A 26,334-nucleotide genomic window follows, 5' to 3' on the forward strand; every position below is an offset into this window, starting at 1 on the left:
TCAAACTAAAAATTAAGATCAATATTAGAAACAAAGAACAACAAGGAAATCTGATAAAAAAGCAGATATAGGCTCTGCCAGACAGCTCAACAGGCTAAGGAACCTGATGACCTCATTCAATACCCAAGACCCATATGTTAGAAGGACCTTTCCAATACGGTTCACCTACATACCCATATACATTCATTCATACATACACAAATGTAATTAAAATGATAAAAAAGAAAATATGAAAGGCTTAGTTACATTTATGACATACATATTGTGACTAATTAGAAAAAGTCTTGATAACCAGGCTTGGTGGCACACACCTTTAAACCCAGAACTCAGAAGTTAGAGGCAGTCAGATTGCTGTGATCTAAATAGTGAGTTTCAAGACAGCACTAGCTACATAGTGACACTTTGTTAAAAACAAAACAAAATTTCCTGACATCCTGAACCTCTCCAAAAAAAAAGCTTGGAAAATTCATTAACAATAAAAAACAATGAGATAGGCCCTGCCAAAACAGATATCAAAACATCAACTAAATCTTTAAGCAAATGTTGTAGTGTTAGTGTATGAACATAAAAACACATTGGAAGACAAGATTATAAAAGTAGGCCTTACAAACAGGCTTATGTATGGCTTAGCAGTTAAGAGTCCATATTACCTTTAGAAAATTGGACCTGGGTTCGATTTCCAAGTCCCATGTTTGATGGTTCATGGCCAACTGTAACTCCAACTTTAGGGGGATCTAAAACTTCTGGTATCTGAGGACATTTATGTACATATGTCTGCACACATACACATAATTAAAAATAAGAATAAATCTGTAAAATGTAGGCCTCAAGAATCTATAAATTTAATACTTATATCTAGCAGTTTAAATCAGTTTAAAAGATGTATCATGGTTCTAGAAGAGTATTATTAGTTTGTTGTAGAACGCTTGACAGAGATGTATAATTGGGATTTAATATCCAGCACAACATTAAAAAGTCTGAAGTAAGGTTCTTAAGGAGAATAATATACATAGCACTCAAAACTGTGTCATCAGGGTAACAGCAGTAAAAAAAAATCTGCTATTTAATGTTGCTATTAACATAATATTAATGTTAATACTAATGTAGCCACACTGAATAGGGGGACTGTTGAGCTGTCTCAGTGGACAGAAGCAGCACTGTTGTACTTGACAACTTGACTTCAATCTTTTGAATCCATGTGAAAAGACAGACATGATGGCACACATCTGTAATTCCAGCACTTCCTAAAGCAAGATGGGAGATAAGAGCTAATTCTTGAGAGCCCAAAGGTTAGCCAGCCTGGTGTATGTAGCAAGATAGAAACAAGTTATATCCTGACTCAACAAGATGGAAGAAGAGAACCAATTCCCAAAGCTTATCATCTGATTTCCATATGTGTGTTATGGCACATGTACATACATACATACATACATACATACATACATACATACATATATACATACACAAATGCATACTATAAGCAGACACATGCACATATCACAAATGTGTGTGCGCGCGCGCGCACGCACACACACACACACACACACACACACACACACACACACAAGCTTTTTTCTTTTTAGGTATCTTCTCTCTTTTATTTTTATTTTTTTATTGAATATATTCTTCATTTACATTTCAAATGTTATCCCTTTCCTGGTTTCCCTCACTCCCAGAAAAGCCCTATCTCATCCCTCTGCCCCCTGCTTCTATGAGGATGTTCCTCCACCGACTTCCACCTACCCTATGCTGGGGCATCTACATGGGGACTGTTTTACCTGGGGATCCATCCTGTATGCAGACACCAAACTTTGACATTGTTGCTGCTGCCAAGAGTCTTTTGTTGACAAGAACCTAGTCTGGCTGTTCCTTGGTGGGTTCTGCCAGTAACTAACCAATGCAGATGTGGATGTTTGGAGCCAACCCTCAGACTGAGCTCAGGAATCCCAGAGGGAGAGTTGGCAGAAGGACTGGAATTAGAAGCTGAAGGGATTGCAATTCCATAGGAAGAACAATATCAGTTGGCTGGACCATCTAGTGCTCCCAACCAAGGATTGTACAGAGATGGATCCATGGTTGTGAGCCACCACGTGGTTGCTGGGATTTGAACTCAGGACCTCTGGAAGAGCAGTCAGTGCTCTTAACCACTGAACCATCTCTCCAGTCACACATCAAAGCTTTTAAGCACATGTAGCTTCATAAGAGTTTGAATCAACAATAGCAAATACTGTTCTAGGTATCCTTTCTACCAGAAACAAGCCATGTATTTCTGTCCAAATTACATCACCATTTTTTTCCTAATTACTTACTACATCAAATTTGCTTTTCTTAATGATGATGTTTTTCCTAATCTGCCTCTGAAATATATAAAGTAGTGGTTGTCAAAGTGTGGCATACACTAACATCATGAACATCATTTAGGAACTTGTTAGAAGAGCAACTCTCTTTGGAATGTAAACAAAGAACATAGAAAATAAATTAAAAAAAAAAAAAAAGAAGAGCAACTCTCTAGCCTATGAGTTCAGAAACCAGCAATTTGTGTTTTAACAAGTACTCAAGGTGTTTATGATAAAAACTTAAGCCTGGAAAAAAGCACATGAAATCAACTGGACAACCAGAAAGAGGAACTGAAAAATTAAAACAAACAAAAAACTCAACATTGCCAGAGAAGAGAATGAGGCAGGAGGATCATGAGTTCTAGGCAGCTTGAGCTACACAACAAAACCCTGTCTCAAAAACAAAAAGACACGGGGCTCGAGAGACGGCTCAGTGGTTAAGACCACTGACACTTCTTCTAGAGGTCCTGAGTTAAATTTCCAGCAACCACATGGTGGCTCACAACCATCTGTAATGGGATCTGAGGCCCTCTTCTGATGTGTTTGAAGAGAGTGGCAGTGTACCCGCATACATGAAATAAATAAATCTTAAAAAAAAAAAAACACATGTGAAAACAGCCACCTCCCCCTGGGGAAAAAACAAGGTCATGAAAGGCTATCTTATATGTTGGATAATTTCAACATGCTTCTCTACTGTAGAGCTTGAACTTTTAGAGAGCATTGATGTAAAGTCAGGAATTCAAATCCATACATACAATCGAGAAAATAAATATTTTAGTTCAAAGATAAAAAGCTAAAAAAAACCATTTCATTAGCAAGCCAAGAAATGACTCAAATACCTAAGTTCCCAGACTTCTGAGTAGAGGTTTTCATAATGGGATCATTTTTAAAAGTAACCTTGGGCTGAAAAGATGGTGTGTGTGTCTCAATGGTTAAGTTCTCTTACTAGTTCCTCAAAGGACCAGAGTTCAATTCTCAGCACCCACATTACTGGCTACGAGACATTTGTAATTCCAGTTCCAAGTGATCCAACATCTTTTCTGATCTCTAAGTGTACCTACATGCATGCGTTTAAACACACATGCTAACTAAATATTAAAAAAAAAAATCCAGTTGTGGTGGAGCACACTTCTAGCTCCAGCACTTATCTGCTAGAGGTAGATGGGTCCCTTCTATGCTTTTCAGAAGTTTTAAGTGTTTGTTTTATTAAAAACCTTTTATAAGGGACAGATGCATATATGGGCTTTTACAGGGGACAGAAAATTTCACAATCATTTTGATCAGACTGGCTCAAGATTCTTATTTAAGACTTATTGACTTATTTTCTCTCTCTCTCTCTCTCTCTCTCTCTCTCTCTCTCTCTCTCTCTCTCTCTCTGTATGTGTGTGTGAGTGGTATATATATAGGTGAGCATGGAAGCTAAAAGAGGATATCAGATCCCTTAGAGCTGGAGTTAACAGCTGCCATCTATGGACCGCTTGTCACTGTGCTGAGTTTAATGTGTGTTACCTCATTTAGTCATCATGGGAGTCCTGTGAACTACTTTGCTGTATTTACAATAATGATACTGAAGTTTAAAGCCATACTAATTAAGTGACAGAAAATCATTAAAATCCACCTCCAGTTTTTTTTTTTTATCACTATGAAAATGGTATTTTGTGTTAGTAACTGCAGGGTCACTTTTGAGACCCACAGTAAAGATCTTTGCTGAGCGATGCCAAGGCACTTTTAAGCAATTTTTTGAATAGTCTCTTCCCATTTTGTTTCTTTAAAGAGAGTGTCCAGCTATATATTCCAACCTGAGCCCAAACTCACAGTCTTTCTGCCTTAGGCTCCTGGGTAGTAGGTGCCACTAGAGAGGCAAACTTTAAGATTTGTTTATTTTGAGACAGGGTCTCATTATGTAGTCTTGTTTGTCCTGGAACTATTAGACCAGGCTGTCTTTGAATTCAGAGATTCTCCTGCCTCTCCCTCCTGAGTGCTGGGATTAAAGGGGTGTGTTGCCATGCCTGGCCCTAATTTTTAGGATCTTTCTTCCTTTCTCCCTGCCCCTTGTCTCTCATCTCTCAGACTCTCTCTTGCAGTTCTGACGATTAGACACATGCTAGGTAAGCACTCTGCCACTGAATTATAGCATATGCAGCTCAATGAGGCTTGCTGTTGTTTTGACTTCTAAACTTCAAGTAACTAGTATTGATTTGGATATATTTATTAAACATTTACAGTGCTGCTTAGCTTATCATCATTAAAAAACAACACTGAGATTCCACCTCACACTGGTCAGAATGGCTAAGATGAAAAACTCAGGGTACAGTAGATGCTGGAGAGGATGTAGGGGAAAAGGAACACTTTCCCATTGTTGGTGGGATTGTAAGCGGGTAAAACCACTCTGGAAATCAGTTTGGCCGTTCCTTAGAAAATTAGACATAGTACTACCAGCAGACCCAGCTATACCACTCTTGGGCATATACCCAGAAGATGCTCCAACATGTAATAAGGACACATGCTCCACTATGTTCATAGCAGCCATATTTATAATAGCCAGAAGCTAGAAAGAACCTAGATGTCCTTCAACAGAGGAATGGATACAGAAACTGTGGTATATATACACAATGGAGTACTACTATTCAGCTATTAAAAACAATGAATTCATGAAATTCTTAGGCAAATGGATGGAACTAGAAAGTGTCATCCTGAGCGAGGTAACCCAGTCACAAAAGAACACACATGGTATATACTCACTGATAAGTTAATGTTAGCCCAAAACTCAAAATAAACAAGTTACAATTCACCCAGCACAGGAAGCTGAAGAAGGAGGACTTAAATGAGGGTGCTTTGGTTCCTCTGAGAAAGGGAATAAAATACTCACAGGAGCAATAAAGGAGATAAAGTGTGGAGCAGAGACTGAAGTAAAGGCCACCCAGAGACTGCCCTACCTGGGGATTCATCCTATAAACAGTCACCAAACCCCGACACTACTACGGTGGATAAGAAGTGTATACCAAAAGGAGCATGCCATGGTTGTCTCTGAAGGGGCCCTGCCAGAGCCTTACAAATACAGAGGCAGATGCTAGCAGCCAAACATTGGACTGGGTGTAGGGTCTCCAATGGAGGAGCTGGAGGGTGGTTCAGAGGATCTGAAGGGGTTTTACAGCCCCATGGGAAGAACAATGATTTTGGCCACTCAGATGTCCCAGGACTAAACCATCAACCAAGGGGTACACATGGTTCTAGCCAAAAATGTGGCAGAGGAATGCTTTGTTGGGCATCAGTGGGAAGAGTAGTTCTTGGTCAGGTGAAGGCTCAATAGATGCCCCAACAAAGGTAAATTGAAGAGGGGGAGGTGGGAGTGGGTCGGGTGGAGGCGGGGGTGGGAGGAGAGGTTAGGGGGTCTTTGGGGACGGGGAAAATCAGAAAAGAGTTTACCATTAGCAATGTAAATGAAGATGATATTCAATAAATAAATAAAAAAAGAGCCATGGGCTTACTATATCTATTGTTGCTACTTAATGCAAACATTCTCAATTTGGAGAATATGACTTGTCTTCAGAAAATTAATGAACTCCCAGAAAAGGAAATGTGAAAATATGGAGTAGATAAACATAAATTTTGAAATCAGAGTCTCAGTCTGTGATCTTAGAAGAACAGTGTTAATCTTTTCTAAGGGAAAGTGTTATTTCTAAAACCTGATGATATACACCTTAACTGATAGGAGCATTTCATGCAGTAGCAAATTTATAAATAGCAAAGACTAACTGGAGTAACTAAAAGGTTTCAGTTGACAGCTAGGAGCCCAGAATGGTAGCTGTGCCTGTAGATGCTATAACTACTCTGGAGGTTGACACAGGAGAATCTTGAATTCGAGGCCAGGTTCAGCAATGTAGTGAGACTCCTGCCTCACAAAGGGTGGGGGTCAGATTTAAGAGTCCCAAGTAAAGACTGATACAAGAATAATTTGAGTGTAAGGGAAAGGATTCATGAAAACTTAGGCAAGTGGTTAGTAGTCAGGATAGGGCTTACCCTTTAGAGGATTTCTGTTCTCCTTTTTTTACTTGGTGGCTCAGATGATGTGTTTAGAAGCCAAGTAACAAATCTTAGGAGACTCGAGTCAAAGAATAAATAGCCCACAGTGAGATTATAAAACCTTCCTATCAAAGAAAACTCATAGGTAGTTTAGCGTGCAGACTTTAGAATACTGGGCAGTAAAGTCATTTCTCCTCCTTTTGCTATCTTTCTCAGGAGCTCCACCATGAACCTCAAATCAGTTTAATTAAATCGGGAGACAGGACAGTTTATCAATAACTAAAATAGTAAATTAGGTATGACTATATCTACAAATCCCATTATATGATATTCTCAGTGCTTTTAATAAGACATATTAAGAGGGACGGTAACAACCCTGTTTGGGGCTGGCCTAGAGAAATCTCAGCAGGCGATTCCACTGAAGACAATTTAGAAGGAACTCAAACACACTAACTAAAACTGCTACTATCTTAAGTAACCTTAAAGTTCTCTTCTTTAAGGATTAAAGATAGAGGTTTGAATTGGTGGGGTTCCTCTACTTGTGACTTTAAAACTGTGAGGTGAGATTAACCGCAAGCTTCAGCACACAGCTCTCACAAGCAGGCAAACCACAACGGAAAGGAGTAACAGCCTGACTTCAAAAACAATGACGATTTAAAGATGCATGTGAATCCTGCACTTGTGTGATTCAATGAGTACAGGAAGGCTTGTGTTGTATGTATTAGTCAGGAGGTCATAAAAGAAAACTACTTATATCTAATTTTCTGAAATAACTTCGGACTACAGCAGCATGAACTTCTTTGTGTGAACCATAACAGAAACTTATAGTCATAAGCAAACTTAAGTAAGACTCACTACCACAGTAAGTTGGTTGCCAGCAGGATCCACAGGACCCTTTAAGCGATTCTGGCGCTATTCTGATTCTATCAACCATTCTCCCTAGTCTCGCGTGCTACAAAGTTCGGCTGCCACTCAGTCACCATAGACGTCTAAGAAGTTAATCCATGTTTAGACTCCCTCACGGTTTACCGATATTCTTCCAAAAGATTCATCTGTTCATCAGGCTCCGGGACACATTACCTCTACGAATCTCCCAACACCTCTATCCCACCATCCAAACCAGATGCATCTAGACCTCTCAGCAAGCACACTGCGCTTTCCCCCTCGCTCGGTTAGTTCGCGCCCCAGAAGGTCCGGAAAAGCCGATTGGAAAAACAAACTTTCTGAGCATTTGCAGTGGCGGACTCACAGCTGGTTGATGGCGTTCTGCGAGATGACCGCATTGGCAGAGAAGTAGGGGATCATGTCGGGGCCACCGAGGCTGCAGGTGCTGGCAGGGGGCGTTTTCCTTTTGCCGGCCAAAGTGCTCAGGGTCATGAAGCTGTCTCACGCTTAATAGCTCCGCATCCTGGACCAGCGTTGGAATAACCCAGCCCGGAGACGCTGGTTCACGGCGGCTGATCTGCGTCCGTCCGCCCCGGAGCTCCAAGGCAGCCGCCGAAGCCCCAAGGCTCGGCTGTGTAGTCTGGGCAGCCTGGAACTGCCAGCAGCCCTCCCCCACCCGCGTCCGGGGCGGGGCGCCTGGGCGGGGCGGTCCAGAGCGTCCGGAGGGTGGGCCTCTCCGATGCTCCGCCCCGGGGTTCCTAGCGCCCACGCGGATTCCCTCAAAGCAAACAGGCCTGCCGGGTAAGGGGGCTGCAGGAAACGGCAGCCTGGGTGAAGGGAGAGTAAAGGACAGAGGAAATTTCTCTACTCCGAACGCTCAAATGAAAAGTCCCTTATCTTAAGCAGCTCAATGTACTGTAGCCTCTTAACCAGCTCTGTGCACTGTAGCTTCTTACCCAGCTTTATGCACTCACTGTACCGCAGAAGAACCAAGTTTATGAATGGTCTTCAAAGTTTTTAAAGGTATCACAAGTGTTAAGTTAAATATTTATCTGCTGGAGAGATGGCTCAGCGGTTAAGAGCACTGACTGCTCTTCTGAAGGTCCTGAGTTCAAATCCTAGCAACCATATGGTGGCTCACAACCATCCATAAAGACATCTGATGCCCTCTTCTGATGTGTCTGAAGACAGCTACAGTGTAGTTTGATATAATAATAAATCTTAAAAACAAATAAAAGATTTCGTTTATTTAAAAACTAATATTTACCAATAGTTTTCTTGGGTCGTCAAGGTGGAACTAGAGAGATTATAGTATGTGAAAGAGCAACCTTTACACTGTGGACAAAATCTGTTAACCCTTGTAAATACAGAAGGTTCAATAGCCTTAGTTGTATGTATAAATTGTGAGATTAAAATATCCCAATGCTCAAACTACACATTGTACCAATTAAATATTAATGTCTTTGGAATGAGATCTAGATGTTGGTAGTTTTCGAGGATGGTCTGTGTTTCCATCTAAGGTGTTTCCCACCAAAGAGCATTCTCTGATGCCTTAGAAGGTTTAAGCCCTTCCCGTGCTCCTTCAGTGCCTTTCACTTGATCAGGAACTAGCTTTGTAAAAGGAGCCTCTTTCTGTTTCAGGTCTTGGTTTACAGAAGGGGCCGGCACACAGAAGCACTCTGCAAACTCCGCAGCATCCTCTAGCTCTCCTCTTGCTCTTCCAGTCTTACACCTGAGCTTTAGGAGTCAGGATTTTTTTTTTTTTTTTTTTTTTTTTTTTTTTAGTATTTCTAAGTAACTAACTAAAATCTATATATTTCATAGGAATCCAAGCCAGAAATTAGTAAACAATTTTACTAATCAATTAGAAAAGACTTTCAATGTACTGGAATCAAGAAAAATTCAAATCTTTTATATGAAAGTATAGGGAAGTTTGACAATTTTCAAAATGCTAACAATGAAAATAATCTAAACATAAAATTTTATGCCTAAAACTAGATTACTTTTTTATTAGTTGTCCATAAAACTTCAAGCCATTACCAAGGTAATGAGGGGCTCAGAATACTGTGAAGCATACAGAAGGTAGTTTCTGTAGTTTCCTAGCGATCAGGCCTAGGAAAGACCCATGTGGCAAGTGAAGAGTTAAGGGAAAGTCTGGATGTTAGTTTCATCAACCTCAGCCATCTCTAGGAAGGAAATGTTTTAAAGATTTGTTCAAGCTGTGTCAGCAGGCACCCAAATGGCAGTGTAAGAAAAAAAAATCTGCTGATACACCCCAAAATAAATTGCTTAAAATATCTGGCAAACTTGCCAGTTTGAAACTTCTTTTAGGCTGCAATTTATTACAATCTCCTACTGTGATAAAAAAAAAAAGAGGCACTTTAGAACAGCATTAAGGTGAGCCCAGTTCCTTTCATGACACAGCAAGAGATGGGAATTTTTTATTGAAGTCACTATGAAATGATGTCATTTAGGAAAGATGATGGCATGGTAGTAAATTTTATCTGAAAAACAATTCAGCAGAAAATGCGTATTACTTTATTCCATCAAACTTATTACATCTAAAAATGTTAGGGATAAGATTTCATAGATACAGATTTTATAAATATGTATCCTTATGCCACACAAAAAGGTTCCTACAGTGATGCCCCAGAAGTGCACAATCTTTTGTTTTTCCCTTAAAAGACCTTTGTTAGCTGTTCAAGTAAGAAGATGGTAATACCTTTAATCCAGTCCTTTTAAATTTTCCTTTTGAACCATAACTAAGACTTTGATAAGTCCCTTAATGCCATCTGTAAAATTATATAATAAGATCTTTAAATGTTTTTTTCACCCAGGTGGTGGTGACACAGGTCTTTAATCCGAGCACTTGGGAGGCAGAGGCAGGTGGATCTCTGAGTTCCAGGACAGCCAAATCCCCAAATTTGTTTTGAGAGTTGAAAATCTTAGACAGACTATCAACTAAAGATTCTGAGGAATCAGGTGTGGTGGTGCATGCCTACTGTACTAACACTGGAAAGGTTGAAGTTTCAGGATTACAAGTTCAAGGATAGCCTTTACTACATAGGCAGACTCTTATAGAAAATTAGCAAGCAGGGCCAATGAGATGGCTCAGCAAGGCGCAAGCTTGCTGCTAAGCATGACAATCTGAATTCAGTCTCTGGGACTCACACAGTGGAAGAAGAGAAATGTCTTCCATAGGTTAGCCTCTAATCTCAATACTGGCACTGTGGTGCTGTGGTATGCCCACACTTGTGTAACCACCCCTCTATGCAGCCAATAAATAAGTATAATTTTAAAAGAAGCAAGCAAGCAAACAAATTAAAAAACTCTGAAACATGAAATATATTTAGTCCACTTAAGACAGACACCTAGTTCAAATCGACAGTAACCAGCCTTTAAAGACTCTGGTTTTGGAATTAACAAACTGAGTTGAATTTATGAAGTTGTTTTGAAGATTAAAAACAGTATCTATATTAAATACTTAGCACAAAGATCTACTCTTTGGCTTTAATGTCTACCATATTAAGGTAAGGCTCAATACCGACCTTACTTTTTCACTGAGAATAACAGAAATGGTTTTCTTTTTTTCCCATAAACATTAAAAAGTGGTAATAACTCTGATATAAGAAGTTCTAGGTAGGTCATGGTGTCATACATGTTCAATCCCAACACTCAGAAGACTGACAGACAGGAAAATCTCTGAGTTTAAAGCCAGCCTGATCTACATAGAAAGTTCTAGGCTAGCCAGGGCTACACAGTAAGACCCTGTCTTAAAAAAGTAAGTTCTAGGGCCCATGAAATGGTTCAGTAGTGGACAACTGCTGTCAAGGCTGATGACCTGAGTTCAGTCCCACATGGTAGAAGAAGATTCTTGTAAGTTGTCTCTGACCTCTGTGCATACACACATACAGGGAGAAAAAAAAATCAATGTTTATTCTTTTCAAGATATGTGGACAAAAGCACTGTTCGGACAGGATGACAAGTTTTGTTTTGATTTGTTTTTTTAATCATACACTGGTCAGTCAGTTTTCAGTAATAGAAAGCAACTTGAATTTGTTTCATTACCTAGAAGTTGATGAATGGAAACTGAAGTACATAAAACTATCTTGATATATCATTTAGGAAGTTTTACTGTTGCTGTTCATAAGTTAGTTATATTAGCTCACCATTACAGTCTATAACCATCTGATATCTGCAATGTTTACTTGATTTTTCTATTTTTTAAGCTTTCAAATAATAGTGTTAACTTATGAAACTGCATTATTTAAGTACTTGATCATAAGAAAAATGATTATACTAAGGTGAGGACTTCCTTGTGTTTTGATGTTTTCTCTAAGGGTTTGATCTAGAGAAATAAATAGTAAATTAATCCCTTGAGTGTGAAAAGCAAGAAAACCAACACTTTAAATGTTACAAAACAAAAATCTTGTTGCCTGGAGTAACACAACCTGCTGTCTCTTGTTAATCTGCAAAATGCCAGGAGAAAACTCTCAAGATAATACCTCCAATTTCAGATTTATTGTTCAGACAGGACTAAGAGCTATCTTACTACACTAAGTCAAAGGCACTCTTCAGACAATACAGTACACCAAAATGTTAACAATAGCTCTGTAAAGCAATCATGTTTTGTGTTTTGTTTGAAATACTTGACAATAGTTTTATACGCTTGAGTTGAACAATGTCACTGAGCTTTTATAATCATTTGCATAGAATTTCCCACACAAGAGTAATGTGGAATACTGAGAAGATCTGCATATCAACACCAGAGAAAAGATCTCTAAAGCATTCATCCTGCCTGGTCTTAGCCACCATATGCTCCTGCACAAGGACATGCTGCGATCCTGCTTTCTTCAGGTTACAAAAGCCTGACACTTCTATTGTTTAGTAAAAATAATAGGCACTTATGGATCACTTTTCACATTCAACACACTTTACAAAACATTAACTATTTAGTTCCCACTCTATTTCTTCATTCTGTTTTTTAAACCATTTAGAAGTCACAGTAACATATGACAAGAATTCAGAGATGTAAAAGAAAAGCCACTTTTTCATCTTTGTCATGTCACTCTTGGGTAATTACAGCTGTTTTCAGAAAATGTCCTCACATATGCAAATATGAGTATAGCTGTCCTTTAGGAAGATCACATGATAAATGCACACACACACACACACAATCTATGATGTGTTTTATTTTGCTTCTCATCAACATTTGTCATTATATCATCAGTCTCTTATTGTGGTTATATAAATCTACTTAATTCTATTTGTTTTAAAGACAGGTTCCCCCTACACAGCCCTGGCTGTCCTGGAACTCACTATGTAGATGAGGCTGGCCTTGAACTAAAGAGATCAGCCTGTCTTTGCTTTCCATGCTATGATTAAAGGCATGTACCACCACACCTGGCCTGATTCTTTTAAAAGAACGTGTTGTATGATCATACACAATTTGTTTAAACAATTCACTGTTGATAGGTATTTGTTTTCGGTTTTTATCACTGAACATGCTTTTATACTCTGAGGGAGGAGTCAATTGTTACAAGGGATTAAAATCAGAATTTCACAAATGGTAGGTTTTGTACTTTTTCAAAATTTTGTGTATAACTGTGAAAAAAATTGTTACATGGATACTTAAGAGGTAGAATTGCAGTTAGTTAAACATATTTTAAATATCTTAAGATGTGGTAGATATTAATTGCCCTCAGTAAAGGGTTTTCCCTTTGAAATCTTTAGTCTCTCCTATCCCATAAACTAGTAAATTAACTTAGGGCCCACGATGGTCTTCTGTGCAATAATCTGACTATTACATTACAAATGAAATATACTGAGTGCTGAGGAGAGAGTTCAGTCGACATAAAGTGTTTGCCTTCCAACCTGAGGATCTAAATTTGATCCTTAGAACCCCACATTTAGGAAAAAAAAAACAGTGTATGTAATTCGGATCCTAAGGAAGTGAAGTTAGGGATCCCTAGTGCTTGCTGGCTGGCAGCCTCATGTGCTGAGCTCCAGGCCAGTGAGAGGCTATGTCTCAAAGATCAGAAAAGAAAAAGAGAAGAGAAGAAAGGAGAGGAAGGAAGAGAAAGAAAGAAGGAGGCAGATGGCACCTGAGAAAATGACCTCCCAGGATGTCCTCCAGTCTCTGCATTGTTTATGTACAGGTAGACAGGGATACACCCCCTCCTAATACATCAGAAGAAAAAACTGCAAGATTAGGTGATGTACTAGAAAAGTAAATGGGCTATTAACTGAAAATACAAGATTGTAGAGTGAAAACACTGGGGCTGGAAAGATGGCTCAGTGGTTATAAGTACATGCTGCTTGTCTGAGGACCTGTGCTCATGTCACAACTGCCTGTAACCCCATGGGAATCTGACACCTCTGACCTCTAGGGTTATTTGCATTCATGTGCAAAATTCCCCCATACATAATTAAAATAATAAAAATAAATCTTTTAAAAAAGAGAAAATATGCCGGGTGGTGGTGGTGGTGGTGGCGGCGGCGGCGAACGCCTGTAATCCCAACACTCTGGGAGGCAGAGGCAGGTGGATTTCTGAGTTCGAGGCCAGCCTGGTCTACAGAGTGAGTTCCAGGACAGCCAGGGCTATACAGAGAAACCCTGTCTCGAAAAAAACCAAATCCAAAACAAACAAACAAACAAACAAACAAACAAAAAACCAAACAAAAAAACAAAGAGAAAATATTATAAAGATATCTTAGATTATTTATTTCAAAGAATTACTTAACTATAATTCAATATATAATGCATTTTATTATAATTTTATTTTTGAGAACTTCATATGTGTATACAATGAAATATAATCATACCTACTCCCAATTTTTCACTGCTCTACTGTATTCCTCCTAGCATGTTCTTTCTCACAATTTAAACTACCTTAAAGATAATAAAAATTCATAATACATTTTAAAATGGGGCTGGAGAGATGGCTCAGCAATTAAGAGCACTTGCTACTCTTGTAAAATACTCAGGTTCAGTTCCATGCACCCACATGAAGGCTTACAACCATCTGTAAATCCAGTTCCAGGAGCTCTGACGCCATCTTCTGTCTTCCTTGGGTACCAGGTACACATACATGCAAACTCTCATATACATAAAATAAAAATAAATCCTTTTAAAAAAAGATACTTTAAAATACATTCAATGCTAGCCCTCATGCTATAAATAAGATAGGGGAATGAATCAAGTATGACCCGATACCAAGAATATAGTAGAATGGAACAAGACAGAAACTGGAAGTGAGTTTGAGAGTAACAAAAAGATAGAGAGTAGAGCTGATAAGACCTTGAAAAGGGGAAATGATGACCAATAGGCTGAGACTCATTGAGCTGACATTCAGTGTGTGCCATTGAAAATTAACACGCATTGGACCTGGAGAGATGGTTCAACAATTTAAATTAGCTGTTGTTCTTGTGAAGACCCTGGTTGGGTCACAGTACCCACGAGACAGTTTATAACTATCCATAGCTATTGTTGCAGGGGATCTTATACCTTCTTCTGGCTCTGTGAGCACTAGGTATATTAAATTCAGATGTATTATCTCAATTCTCAAAAGTGACTTACTGAATTATTATTATAAGCTTCACAGAGGTTAAATAATATAAGCATATACATCAAACATCAGCATTTCATATTTATTTCATTGTATGTGTATGAGCATTTTGCCTGCATATGTATGTCCGTGCATCACTTGGCTGGTGGCTGGTGTCCTTGGAGATAAAGTGTTATTGGATTTCCTAGAACAGTTGTGAGCCACTATGTACATTCTGGGAATCGAACCTGTGTCCTCAGCAAGAGCAACAAATATTCTAAGTTGCTGAGCCATCTCTACAGTTTCCACAGCACAAATATACATAGAGGTCAGAGGACAACACACAGGAGTAGGTTCATTCCCTCCACCTTGTAGATCCTAGGGTTTGAACTCAGGAGCAGTCTTGGCAACTTACCTGCTGAGCCATTTTGCTGGCCTGGTTTTGTTTTTAAAGACAGGGTCTCTTTATGTAGGCTGGTCTAGACTCAAATTCAGCATTTTCCTGTCTCAACCTCCTGAGCCTGTGCCACCATACCCCACTAGTTCAGTGGTTTTTGCTCTTTCCTATCTTCAAGCCTTACTATTTTCAGTGTTTAAACTGTTTCCTATCAAAGACCACTTTCGTCTAGATTTTCGTTTTGTTTTTTTTTTTTCTTTTCTTTTTTCTTTTTTCAAGACAGGGTTTCTCTGTGTAGCTCTGGCTGTCCTGAACTTACTCTGTAGACCAGGCTGGCCTCGAACTCAGAAATCCGCCTGCCTCTGCCTCCCAAATGCTGGGATTAAAGGCATGTGCCACCAGCGCCTGTCATCTAGATTTTCAAGTTATTCATGTATAATGTATATTTGAGGCCTACTTCATCTCTCAGTTCTCAAATACTCAGTTCTCAAACCCTCACTGGATGCTTACTCTTGTTTTGAAAGAGTGTTTCATGAACTCCAGGCTAACCTCAAACTTTCTATGTGACAGATGACCTTGAACTTCTGATGTTCCTGTCTCTGCCTCTTAAGGGCTGGGCTTATAGGAGTGTACCACCATGATTTATATGGCATACAGATTTTTATCACTGGATTTGTATTAGGTAAGGGAAGCTAATTATCATCAGCTTTGTTTCAGAGATGAAACTGCAGGCCTAGAAGGTAAGGACCCAAATTTACATAGTAGGTATCAGAGCATAGTAGGTAATTTATTTGAAAGTAGGTTAGGTCTAATGATCAGTTTGAGGCTTATTGGGTAGTATTAGATGTTTCTAACTCCTTTAGGATTTAAAACTATGTTATTCAAAATGGGCATGGAGTGGAAGGGCTGTACAGCCAGACTGGCTCAAAAAGCAAAATTGGTGGGGCTGAAGGGATGGATCAGTGGTTAAGAGCACTTGTTGCTCTTAAAAAGGACCCAGATTCAATTCCCAGCCACTGCATTATGGCTCACAACCATTCATAACTCTAATTCCACCAGATCCACTAGTTCCCCTTTCTGGCCTCCTCAGGTACCACACATGCACATGGTACACAGATATAATGCGGGTAAAACAGCCATGTTTACACATAAAATAATAAAAATAATCAAAAAATGTAAGCCAGCTGTGTTGTATACTTTTAAAATTAGCACTCAGAAGGCAGAGGCAGGCAGATCTTTTTGAGTTAGTGGTCAGTCTGATCTATATATTGAGAATTGAGTTCCAGACCAGCCAAAGCAAATAAAATTCACCCTATGTTGCTCAAGGCATTATTCTTTATCATGTTCCACATAATATAAACACATTGTTACATATGATAAGATCTGAAATATATATGAATCTTCTAATTGTTGCCTGTATATCTTACCTTTCTATAGAAGCAAATCATACACAGCCAGTCTCTGGAGGCATATTCAGAGTAGCCTAGAGCACATTCTGCCTGGATGACATTCTTTTATACCCCAACCACTGTATCTTTCTTGAGATTGTCTTTTTTACACTTATTAACACATTAGGCTCTAGAGACAAATATTTTCCAAGGAACCCATACATTAATTATTGAGGTCCTTATTCGTTGGAGTTCAACTTTCCTACTCGGTACCTAAAGTTTCTCTTCACCTCTCCCTGCCTCATTCCTCACCTGCTGCCTTTTGCTCTGTAGATGGATGACTTTCATACAGATAATCCCAGAGAAGGCCTGGAATATGACCCAGCAGGCAAGGGCTTGATTTTATTTTTAAGCCTGTCCCAGACTTTCAGGAGCCAAAAGTTCAAATTGCAGCAGGACTGATTCAGCCCTTTCACAAGCAGTTTAGTGCTGTGCAGTTTGCTCACAATGGTCAGGTTTCCTGTCCCTGGCAGAGCAGCATCACTATCTCTGAGTCTTCATGTATCAGCTTCCCTGGCAGTATTTCACTTGCTGTGTCTTTTACTTTGAAATCAGGTGGACATGCAAAAATCACACACTTATATAACTATGCAGTTTTTTTTTAAAAAATAAGTTATGTCCCATATGTTGAAAGAATTTAATTAAGCCCAATGCTTATCATATTACTCTAGAGTTAGGCAAAACCAAGGAGTATTTGAGTTGTGTTCCTTAATCTTTGCTAGAAAGTGGTTACTTTAAAAATGGTCATTTTTAGCTGGTCCCTCAGCTAATTTGAGCAGAGACATCTTTTGTTAAGAGTTTGTCCATCACCTCGGCATAAGGCCAACGGAAGGCCAATGGATCTTAAGTGGAGTAAGAAATACTTTGCAAGGGAGATGAAGACTACGTAGCAAGTATTTCTATTCATTTTTAATTGTGAAATATTTCATACATGTATCTGTTTGTATGCTAGTCAGATAATAAGAGATATGTTTTAACATTTTACTCTTTGGATTTTAATAAGTGAAATATTCATTTAAAAGCTCTGGTAAGCTTTTCTGAACTCATTAACCCCTCTCTTTGTAAGTAATTATACTTGAGTTTGGTGCTTATCTTTCTTTCTCTTTTAAAAAAATATTCATTCATTCATTCATTCATTCATTCATTCATTCAATGTATGTGAGTACACTGTTGCTATCTTCAGACACACCAGAAGAGGGCATCGGACTCCATTACAGATGGTTGTGAGCCACCATGTGATTACTGGGAATTGAACTCAGGACCTCTGGAAGAACAATCAGTGCTCTTAACTACTAAACCATCTCTCTAGCATATCTTTCTCTTAATATTGTATATTATGCATATGGTAATCTTTAATATAAAATTCATTCAGGAAATCATTGCTTATAAAGCATCTAAATGATGTTTTTAGTTTTCTTTAGGTTGACCTATAAAATACATACAGAAATGCAAACTAAAGCATTTTTCTTGTTTAAAAACTTTTAATCTAGAAGGGCCCAACAAGACAGCTCATTGGATAAAGGTGCTTGTTGCCTACCTTATGATCTGAGTTTGAGTCTTAGGACCCCATAGTTGAAGGAGAAAACAGACTACTGTAAATTGTCCTATGATCTCCATATGCATGCTGTGGCACCCCAATCCCTCCTTCCTCCCCCTCCCCAACAACATGCTACATACACACAATAAAGAAATAAATATACTAAACAAACTCCTTGTAGTTTAGGGATGGATAGATGAGTAGATATGTAACAAATTTGATATAGCAAAATTTCAGTTATAGAATCTAGAGGTTGTATTTGGAGGTTTACTGTATGATTCATCTAATTTGTTTGCATACGTTAAAATTTTTAAACAATATGCTGGTGAAAAAAAACTGGACATAAAAGCTAGAGACCTGCAATCCCACCACAGGAGAGGCAGAGGCAAGAAAATCACCATGAGTTCAAGCCATGTTGTGTTACATAGAGAACCCTCTCTCAAAAACAAACAAAAATACTAGGAAAAACCCACCTCTATTTCCTATGCTGTCTAAAGTCTTAAACGGTATTAGCTGGCTTTAGATATAAGGAACTAGTTTGTCTGCTACAGGAAAACAATTAATTAGGTTTGATAGTTTAATTACTGTTTGAGCTCTTGCCTTATGTTATTTAATAACGAAAAGGGGAAGAACCTAGTTCCTTCAAGATTTATTTATGTCTTGGAAAGCAATTATTCATCTTTTTTTATTAGATATTTTCTTTATTTACATTTCAATGTTATCCCCTTTTCCGGTCTCCCCCATCCCAGAAATTCCCTATTCCATTTCCCCTCCCCCTGTTTCTATGAGGGTGTTCCTCCACCCTCCAACCTACTCCCACCTTCCTGCCTGCAATTCCCCAACACTGGGGCATCTATCGTGCCTTCATAGGACCAAGGACCTCTCCTCCCATTGATGCCTGACAAGGCCATCTTCTGCTACATATGTAGCTGGAGCCATTTGTAAACCTTGATTGGTGGCTTAGTCCCTGGAGCTATGGGGGCTCTGGTTGCTCCATATTGTTGTTCTTCCTATGAGGTTGCAAACCCCTTCAGCTCCTTCAGTCTTTTCTCTAACTCCTCCATTTGGGACCCCACACTCAGTGCAATGGTTGGCTGCGAGCATCCGTCTCTGTGTTTGTAAGGCTCTGGCAGGGCCTCTCAGGAGACAGCTGTATTGGACTCCTTTCAGCAAGCATTTATTGGCATCCACAATAGTGTTGGGTTTTGGTGACTGTATATGGGATGAATCCCCACATGGGACAGTCTCTGGATGGCTTTTCCTTCAGTCTTTGCTCTATACTTTGTCTTCATATTTGCTCCTGTGAGTATTTTGTTCCCATTTCTTTTTTCTTCTTTTATTCCCTTTTTATTAGATATATTCTTTAATTATATTTCAAATGTTGTCCCTTTCCTGGATTCCCCCCTCCCCAAATCCCCTAACCCATCCTCCCTCTCCCTGCTCACCAATCGACCCACTCCTGCTTCCCTGTCCCAGCATTCCTCTATACTGGGGCATCTAGCCTTCTCAGGACCAAGGGCCTCTTCTCTCTTTGATATACAACCATGCCATCCTTTGCTGCATATGCATCTGGAGCCATGGGGCCTTCCATGTGTACTCTTTAGTTTCTTCAGCTCCTTGGGTCCTTTCTCTAGCTCCTCTATTAGGGACTCTGTGCTCAGTTCAATGGTTGGCTGAGAGTGTCCCCCTCTGCATTTGTCATGCACTGGCAGAGCCTCCCAGGTGACAGCTATTATCAGGCTTCTGTCAGCAAGCACTTGTTGGCATCTACAATAGTGCTTAGGTTTTGTAACTATATATGGGATGGATCCCTAGGTGGGGCAGTCTCTGGATGATCTTTCCCTCAGACTCTGCTCCATACTTTGTCTCTGTGTCTCCTACTGTGGGTATTTTGTTTCCTCTTTTAAGAAGGACCAGAGTACTTATACTTTGTTCTTCCTTCTTTTTGAGCTTCATTTAGTCTGTGAATTGTATCTTGGGTATTTTAAGCTTCTGGGCTAATATCCACTTATTAGTGAGTGCATACCATGTGTGTTCTTTTGTGATTGGGTTACCACACTCAGGATGCTATTTTTTTAGTTCCATCCATTTGCCTAAGAATTTAATGAATTCATTGTTTTTAATATCTGAGTAGTATTCCGTTGTGTAAATATACCACATTTTCCATATCCATTCCTCTGTTGAAGGACATCTGGGTTCTTTCCAGCTTCTGGCTATTATAAATAAGGCGTCCATGAACATGGTGGAGCATGTGTCCTTATTACTTGCTGGAGAATCCTCTGGGTATATGCCCAGGAGTGGTATAGCAGGGTCCTCTGGTAGTATTATGCTAAAATTTCTGAGGAACTGCCAGACTGATTTCCAGAGTGGCTGTGCCAGCTTGCAATCCCACCAGCAGTGAAGAAGTGTTCCTCCTTCTCCACATTCTCACCAGTATCATACCAAGGTATGCAATATTATTTGTGACTCTTGTGAAGGGTGTTATATTTCCCTAATTTCTTTCTCGGCTTGTTTATCCTTTAAGTAGAGGAAGGCTACTGATTTGTTTGAGTTACTTTTATATCCAGCCACTTTGCTAAAGTTGTTTATCAGCTTTAGGAGTTCTCTGGTGGAATATGTGGGGTCACATAAGTATACTATCATATCATCCCTTCCAATTTGTATCCCTTTGACCTCCTTTTGTTATCTAATTGCTCTATCTAGAACTTCAAGTACTATATTGGATAGAAAGGGAGAGAGTGGGCAGCCTTGTCTAGTCCCTGATTTTAGTGGATTGCCTCAAGATTCTCTCCATTTAGTTTGATGTTGGCTAGTGGTTTGTTGTATATTGCTTTTACTATGTTTAGGTATGGGCCTTGAATTCCTATCTTTATCAGACCTTTAACATGAAAGGATGCTGAATTTTATCAAATGCTTTCTCAGCATCTAATGAAATGATCATGTGAGTTTTTTTTTCTTTGAGTTTATGTAGTGGATTATGTTGATGTATTTCCATATATTGAACAATCCCTGCATCCCTGGGATGAAGCCTACTTGATTGTGGTGAATGATCGTTTTGATGTGTTCTTGGATTCAGAATTTTATTGAGTATTTTTGCATCAGTGTTCATAAGGGAAATTGGTCTGAAGTTCTCTTTCTTTCTTTGCTCTTTGTATGGTTTAGGTATAAGTGTAATTGTAGCTTCATAAAATGAATTGGGTAGTGTTCCTTCTGTTTCTATTTTGTGGAATAGTTTGAAGAGTGTTGTTAGGTCTTCTTCTCCACTAGACCCTGGGCTTTTTTTTTTTTTTGGTTGGGAGACTATTAATGACTGCTTCTATTTCTTTAGGAGTTATGAGACTGTTTAGATTGTTTATCTGATCCTGTTTTAACTTTGGCACCTGGTATCTGTCTAGAAAATTGTCCATTTCATCCAGATAATTCCAGTTTTGCTGAGTATAAGCTTTTGTAGTAGGATCTGATGATTTTTTGAGTTTCCACAGTTTCTGTTGTTATCTCCCCCTTTTCATTTCTGATTTTATTAGTTTGGATACCATCTCTATGCTCTCTGGTTAGTCTGGCTAAGGGTTTATCTATCTTGTTGATTTTCTCAAAGAACCAGCTCCTGGTTTTGTTGAATCTTTGTATAGTTCTTTTTATTTCTACTTGGTTGATTTCATCCCTGAGTTTGATTATTTCCTCCTGTCTACTCCTCTTGGATGTATTTGCTTCTTTGTGTTCTAGATCTTTCAGGTGCTGTCAAGCTGCTAGTGTAAGCTCCCTCCAGTTTCTTTGTGTAGGCACTTAGAGCTATGAGTTTTCCTCCTACCACTGCTTTTGCTGTGTCCCATAAGTTTTGGTATGATGTGTCTTAATTTTCATTAAATTCTAAAAAGTCTTTAATTTCTTTATTTCTTCCTTTACCAAGTTATCATATAGTAAAGCTTTGGTCAGCTTCCATGTGTATGTGTGCTTTTTGTTGGTATTTAAGACCAGCCTTAGACTATAGTGATCTGATAGGATTCATGGGATCATTTCAATCTTGTATCTGTTGAGGCCTGTTTTGTGACCAATTATATGGTCAATTTTGGAGAAGGTACCATGAGGTACTGAGAAGAAGGTATATTCTTTTGCTTTAGGATGAAATGTTCTATCGGTTAGATCCATTTGGTTCAGAACTTCTGTTAGTTCCACTGTGTCTCTTTTTAGTTTCTGTTTCCATGATCTGTCCATTGATGAGAGTGGGGTGTTAAAGTCTCCCACTACTATTGTGTGGGGTGCAATGTGTGCACTGAGCTTTAGTAAAGTTTCTTTTATGAATGTGGGTGCCCTTACATTTGGAGCATAGATGTTCAGAATTGAGTTCATCTTGGTAGATTTTTTCCTTTGACCAGTATGAAATATCCTTCCTTTTTTAATAACTTTTGGTTGAAAGTTGATTTTGTTCGGTATCAGAATGGCTACTCCAGCTTGTGTCTTGGGGCCATTTGCTTAGAAAATTGCTTTCCAATAATTTTCTGAGGCAGTGTCTATCTTTGTCACTAAGATGCATTTCTTATATGCAGCAAAATGCTGGGTCCTGTTTACGTATCTAGTCTGTTAGTCTATGTCTTTTTATTGGGGAATTGAGTCCACTGATATTAAGAGATATTAAGGAAAAGTGATTGCTACTTCCTGTTATTTTTGTTGTTAGAGGTGGAATTATGTTTGTGTGGCTATCTTCTTTTGGGTTTGTAGAAAGATTACTTTCTTGCTTTTCTAGGGTGCAGTTTCCCTCTTTGTGTTGGTGTTTTCCATCTATTATCCTTTGTAGGGATGGATTTGTGGAAGATATTGTATAAATTTGGTTTTGTCATAGAATATCTTGGTTTCTCCATCTATGGTAATTGAGAGTTTTGCTGGGTATAGTAGCCTGGGTTGGCATTTGTTTTCTCTTAGGGTCTATATGACATCTACCAGGAACTTCTAGCTTGTGATGTCTAGAGAAGTCTCATGTAATTCTGATAGGTCTGCCTTTATATGTTATTTGACCTTTTCCCCTTACTGCTTTTAATATTCTTTGTTTCATGCATTTGGTGTTTTGATTATTATGTGCCAGGAGGAATTTCTTTTCTGGTCCAATCTATTTGGAGTTTTGTAGGCTTTTTGTAAGTTCATGGGCATCTTTTTCTTTCTTTCTTTCTTTCTTTCTTTCTTTCTTTCTTTCTTTCTTTCTTTCTTTCTTTCTTTCTTTCTTTCTTTCTTTCTCTTTCTTCTTCTTTTTTTTTTTTTTTTTGGTTTTTTTGAGACAGGGTTTCTCTGTATAGAATCTTTTTCTTTAGGTTAGTGAAGTTTTCTTCTATAACTTTGTTGAAGATATTTACTGGCCCTTTAAGTTGGGAATCTTCACTCTCTTTTATATGTATTATCCTTAGGTTTGGTCTTCTCATTGTGTCCTGGATTTCCTGGATGTTTTGAGTTAGGAGCTTTTTGCCTTTTGCATTTTCTTTAACTATTGCGTTAATGTTTTCTATGCTTTCTTCTGCACCTGAGATTCTCTTTTTTATCGCTTGTATTCTGTTATTGATGCTTGCATCTATGACTCCTGATCTCTTTCTTAGGTTTTCTAACTCCAGGGTTGTCTCCCTTTGTGATTTCTTTATTGTCTCTTGTTCCGTTTTTAGATCCTAGATGGTTTTGTTCTTTGCCTCTTTGATTGTGTTTTCCTGTAATTCTTTAAGGGATTTTTGTGTTTCCTCTTTAAGGGCTTCTACCTGTTTACCTGTGATCTCCTGTATTTCTTTAAGGGAGTTATTTATGTCATTCTTAAAGTCTACTATCATCATCAGCATGAGAAGTGATTTTAGATCTGAATCTTGCTTTTCTGCTGTGATGGTGCATTCAGGATTTGGCTGTGGTGGGAAAATTGGATTCTGATGATGCCAAATGCCCTTGGTTTCTGTTGAGTAAGAAACGCTTGCCTCCTGACATCTGGTTATCTCCAGTGCTACCTACCTGCCCTCACTATATCTGACTAGAGCCTGCCCTCCCCGTGATCCTGGTTGTGACAGAATTCCTCAGAGTCCATCTGTCTCTGTGATCCTGTGATCCTGAGATCCTGGGTATGTCAGAACTTCTAGGAGCCAAGCTGCTTCTGGGACCTTGAAATCCTGGTGTGAGCAAGCTCCTGTGATCCTGAAGAGCGCCTGGGAGTGGAGTTTTTTCTGGGTGTTGTGGGACTGGCTGCGGGAGTTCGAGCCTAAGGTCTGCTCAGGGCACTGGCCCAGACCTGAAGGACCAGTTATTCATCTTTTATTTTACTATCCTTTTTTGAAAAAAAAATTCATGATGATAAAACCCAATACTGAAAAATGGCTTATGAGTATCCCTAATAAGTGTTTTATTTATTTCTTATGTAGTACATGGTGGTTTTTTTCATTAATAATGAATGTCTTTGGCCTTTGTGGTGGTTTGAATAGGTATGGCCCTATAGACTCAAGTGTTTGAATGCAGGACCGATGGGGAGTAGCATTGTTAGGAGGTGTGGCCTCTTTGAGGTAGGTGTGGCTTTGTTGGAGGAAGTGTGTTATTGTGGGAGTGGGCTTTGAGTTCTCCTTCGCTCAAACAATGTTCAGTGACACAGTCCCCTTCTGCTGCCTTGGATCAAGATGTAGAATAGACTCAGTTCCTTCTCTAGCACCATGTCTGCCTGAATGCTACAATGCTTTTTACCATGATAATGAACTAAACCTTTGATGAAACTATAAGCCAGCCCCAATTAAATGTTTTCTTTTATAAGAGTTGTTGTCTTTTTACAGTAATGAAGTCCTAAGACAGCCTTGTAATTTTTGTCAGTTTGTAGCTCAGCACTCAATTGCAATAATTTAAAAAGATTAAAAGAGGATGATAAAACAGTGAAATGATGGCCAATTGGAGCTACAGAAAGCTATAGTAAGATCTTGTCATCAAACCAAAGGACCCTCCTCCAAAAAAACAATACAATAAGATAGCAATTACAAATAAGTAAATCATTTGTACAATACTAATTTACTATTTTAAATATTTTCATATTTGTTTACTATTTATACCTTAAGTAGGAGCATTTTGTTTTAGTGGCATCTTAAAGCAACCACATTACTGGGGCTTACTTTTTAAATTATTTGTTTATAAAGGACTTTACCCTTAAGCAATCTAATTTAATAGTAATTACATTTTGCAATTGCAATATTCATAGGTAAAGTAACAAACTTAGAGAAAACCAAGGTTTAATGCTGTTACAGCACCTGAGGTTTCAAAAAGCCACTGCAGGTTATGGTGACATATGCTTGTAATCCCAGCAATTAAGCAAAATCAAGAAGATCACTGAATTTGAGATCAGCCTGGTTTACAAGGAGTGTTCTAGGCCAGTCAGAGCTACAGAGCAAGAGCTTATAAAAACACAAAAACATCCTCCAAAATAAAACAAAAGGAATGCTTTTAAGAGAAGAGATTCTGTTGGGTTAAAATAATTTCTGTTGGGAATGATTTCACCTTGGGAAATGGGAGCTATTACTGCCTCAACACAATTTTTATAAGATCTATTTTTAATATTTTAAATTATGTATAGGTGTGTACCTGCATGTGGGTATGTGCACATAAAGTGAAGTGCCTGCAGACGCTAGAGGCATTGGAACCTCTGGACCTGGAGTTATGGACAGTTGTGGGCCTCTTATTGAGGGTACTGAGAACCAAACTCTGGCCTACTTTTAGAGGAAACTTATTTACCAGTCAAAATTAGTGTAACCATGTCCAAGATTATTTTTTAAAACTTAACAAAGATGAAGACTTGATAAAATAACTCAAAAATCAAGCCCTTGGTGAAATGTTCTGGCTAAGGAAAGACATAATAGATTTTAAGCCTTGAGTGACAACTGAATGGAAGGTGTGGCAAGCAGTGAATGCACAATTAAATAAAGTTGTTTTCTGCTACATGTATTCTAGATATCACTAGGACAGAGGTAGATGGTTCAGTAGTCAAATTGTTAAAAAAAAAAACACAGTTTCCTCCAACTGTTGTGTTGAAGCTCTTTATAGTTTAATGTAATTTAAAGTGTCACCTAAGAACACATTTAACACTTGCTTTTTTTGAAACAGGGTTTTACTATGCTGCCCTGGCTAGCCTGAAAATCACCCTGTAAAACAGGCTGGTCTCAAACTCACAGAA

General features: G+C 38.7%; 1 protein-coding gene across 5 annotated transcripts in view; it reads right to left on the reverse strand.

The window, feature by feature from the left end:
• Positions 1 to 26,334, reverse strand: part of Ssh2 (slingshot protein phosphatase 2) — a 260,142-nt gene that overhangs the window by 98,088 nt on the left and 135,720 nt on the right. For 2 of the 5 annotated variants that reach the window (XM_052196434.1, XM_052196433.1), the window contains exon 1: positions 7,609 to 7,830. The exons of the other annotated variants lie outside the window; for them this stretch is intronic. In XM_052196434.1, coding sequence (XP_052052394.1) covers positions 7,609 to 7,736 — 128 coding nt within the window. In that variant the 5' untranslated portion in view covers positions 7,737 to 7,830. Of the gene's footprint in view, positions 1 to 7,608; positions 7,831 to 26,334 lie in introns of those variants that run through there. 5 annotated transcript variants of the gene reach the window in all.

This window comes from Apodemus sylvaticus, chromosome 10 (genome assembly GCF_947179515.1).
Source record: "Apodemus sylvaticus chromosome 10, mApoSyl1.1, whole genome shotgun sequence".
Lineage (NCBI taxonomy): Eukaryota > Metazoa > Chordata > Mammalia > Rodentia > Muridae > Apodemus > Apodemus sylvaticus.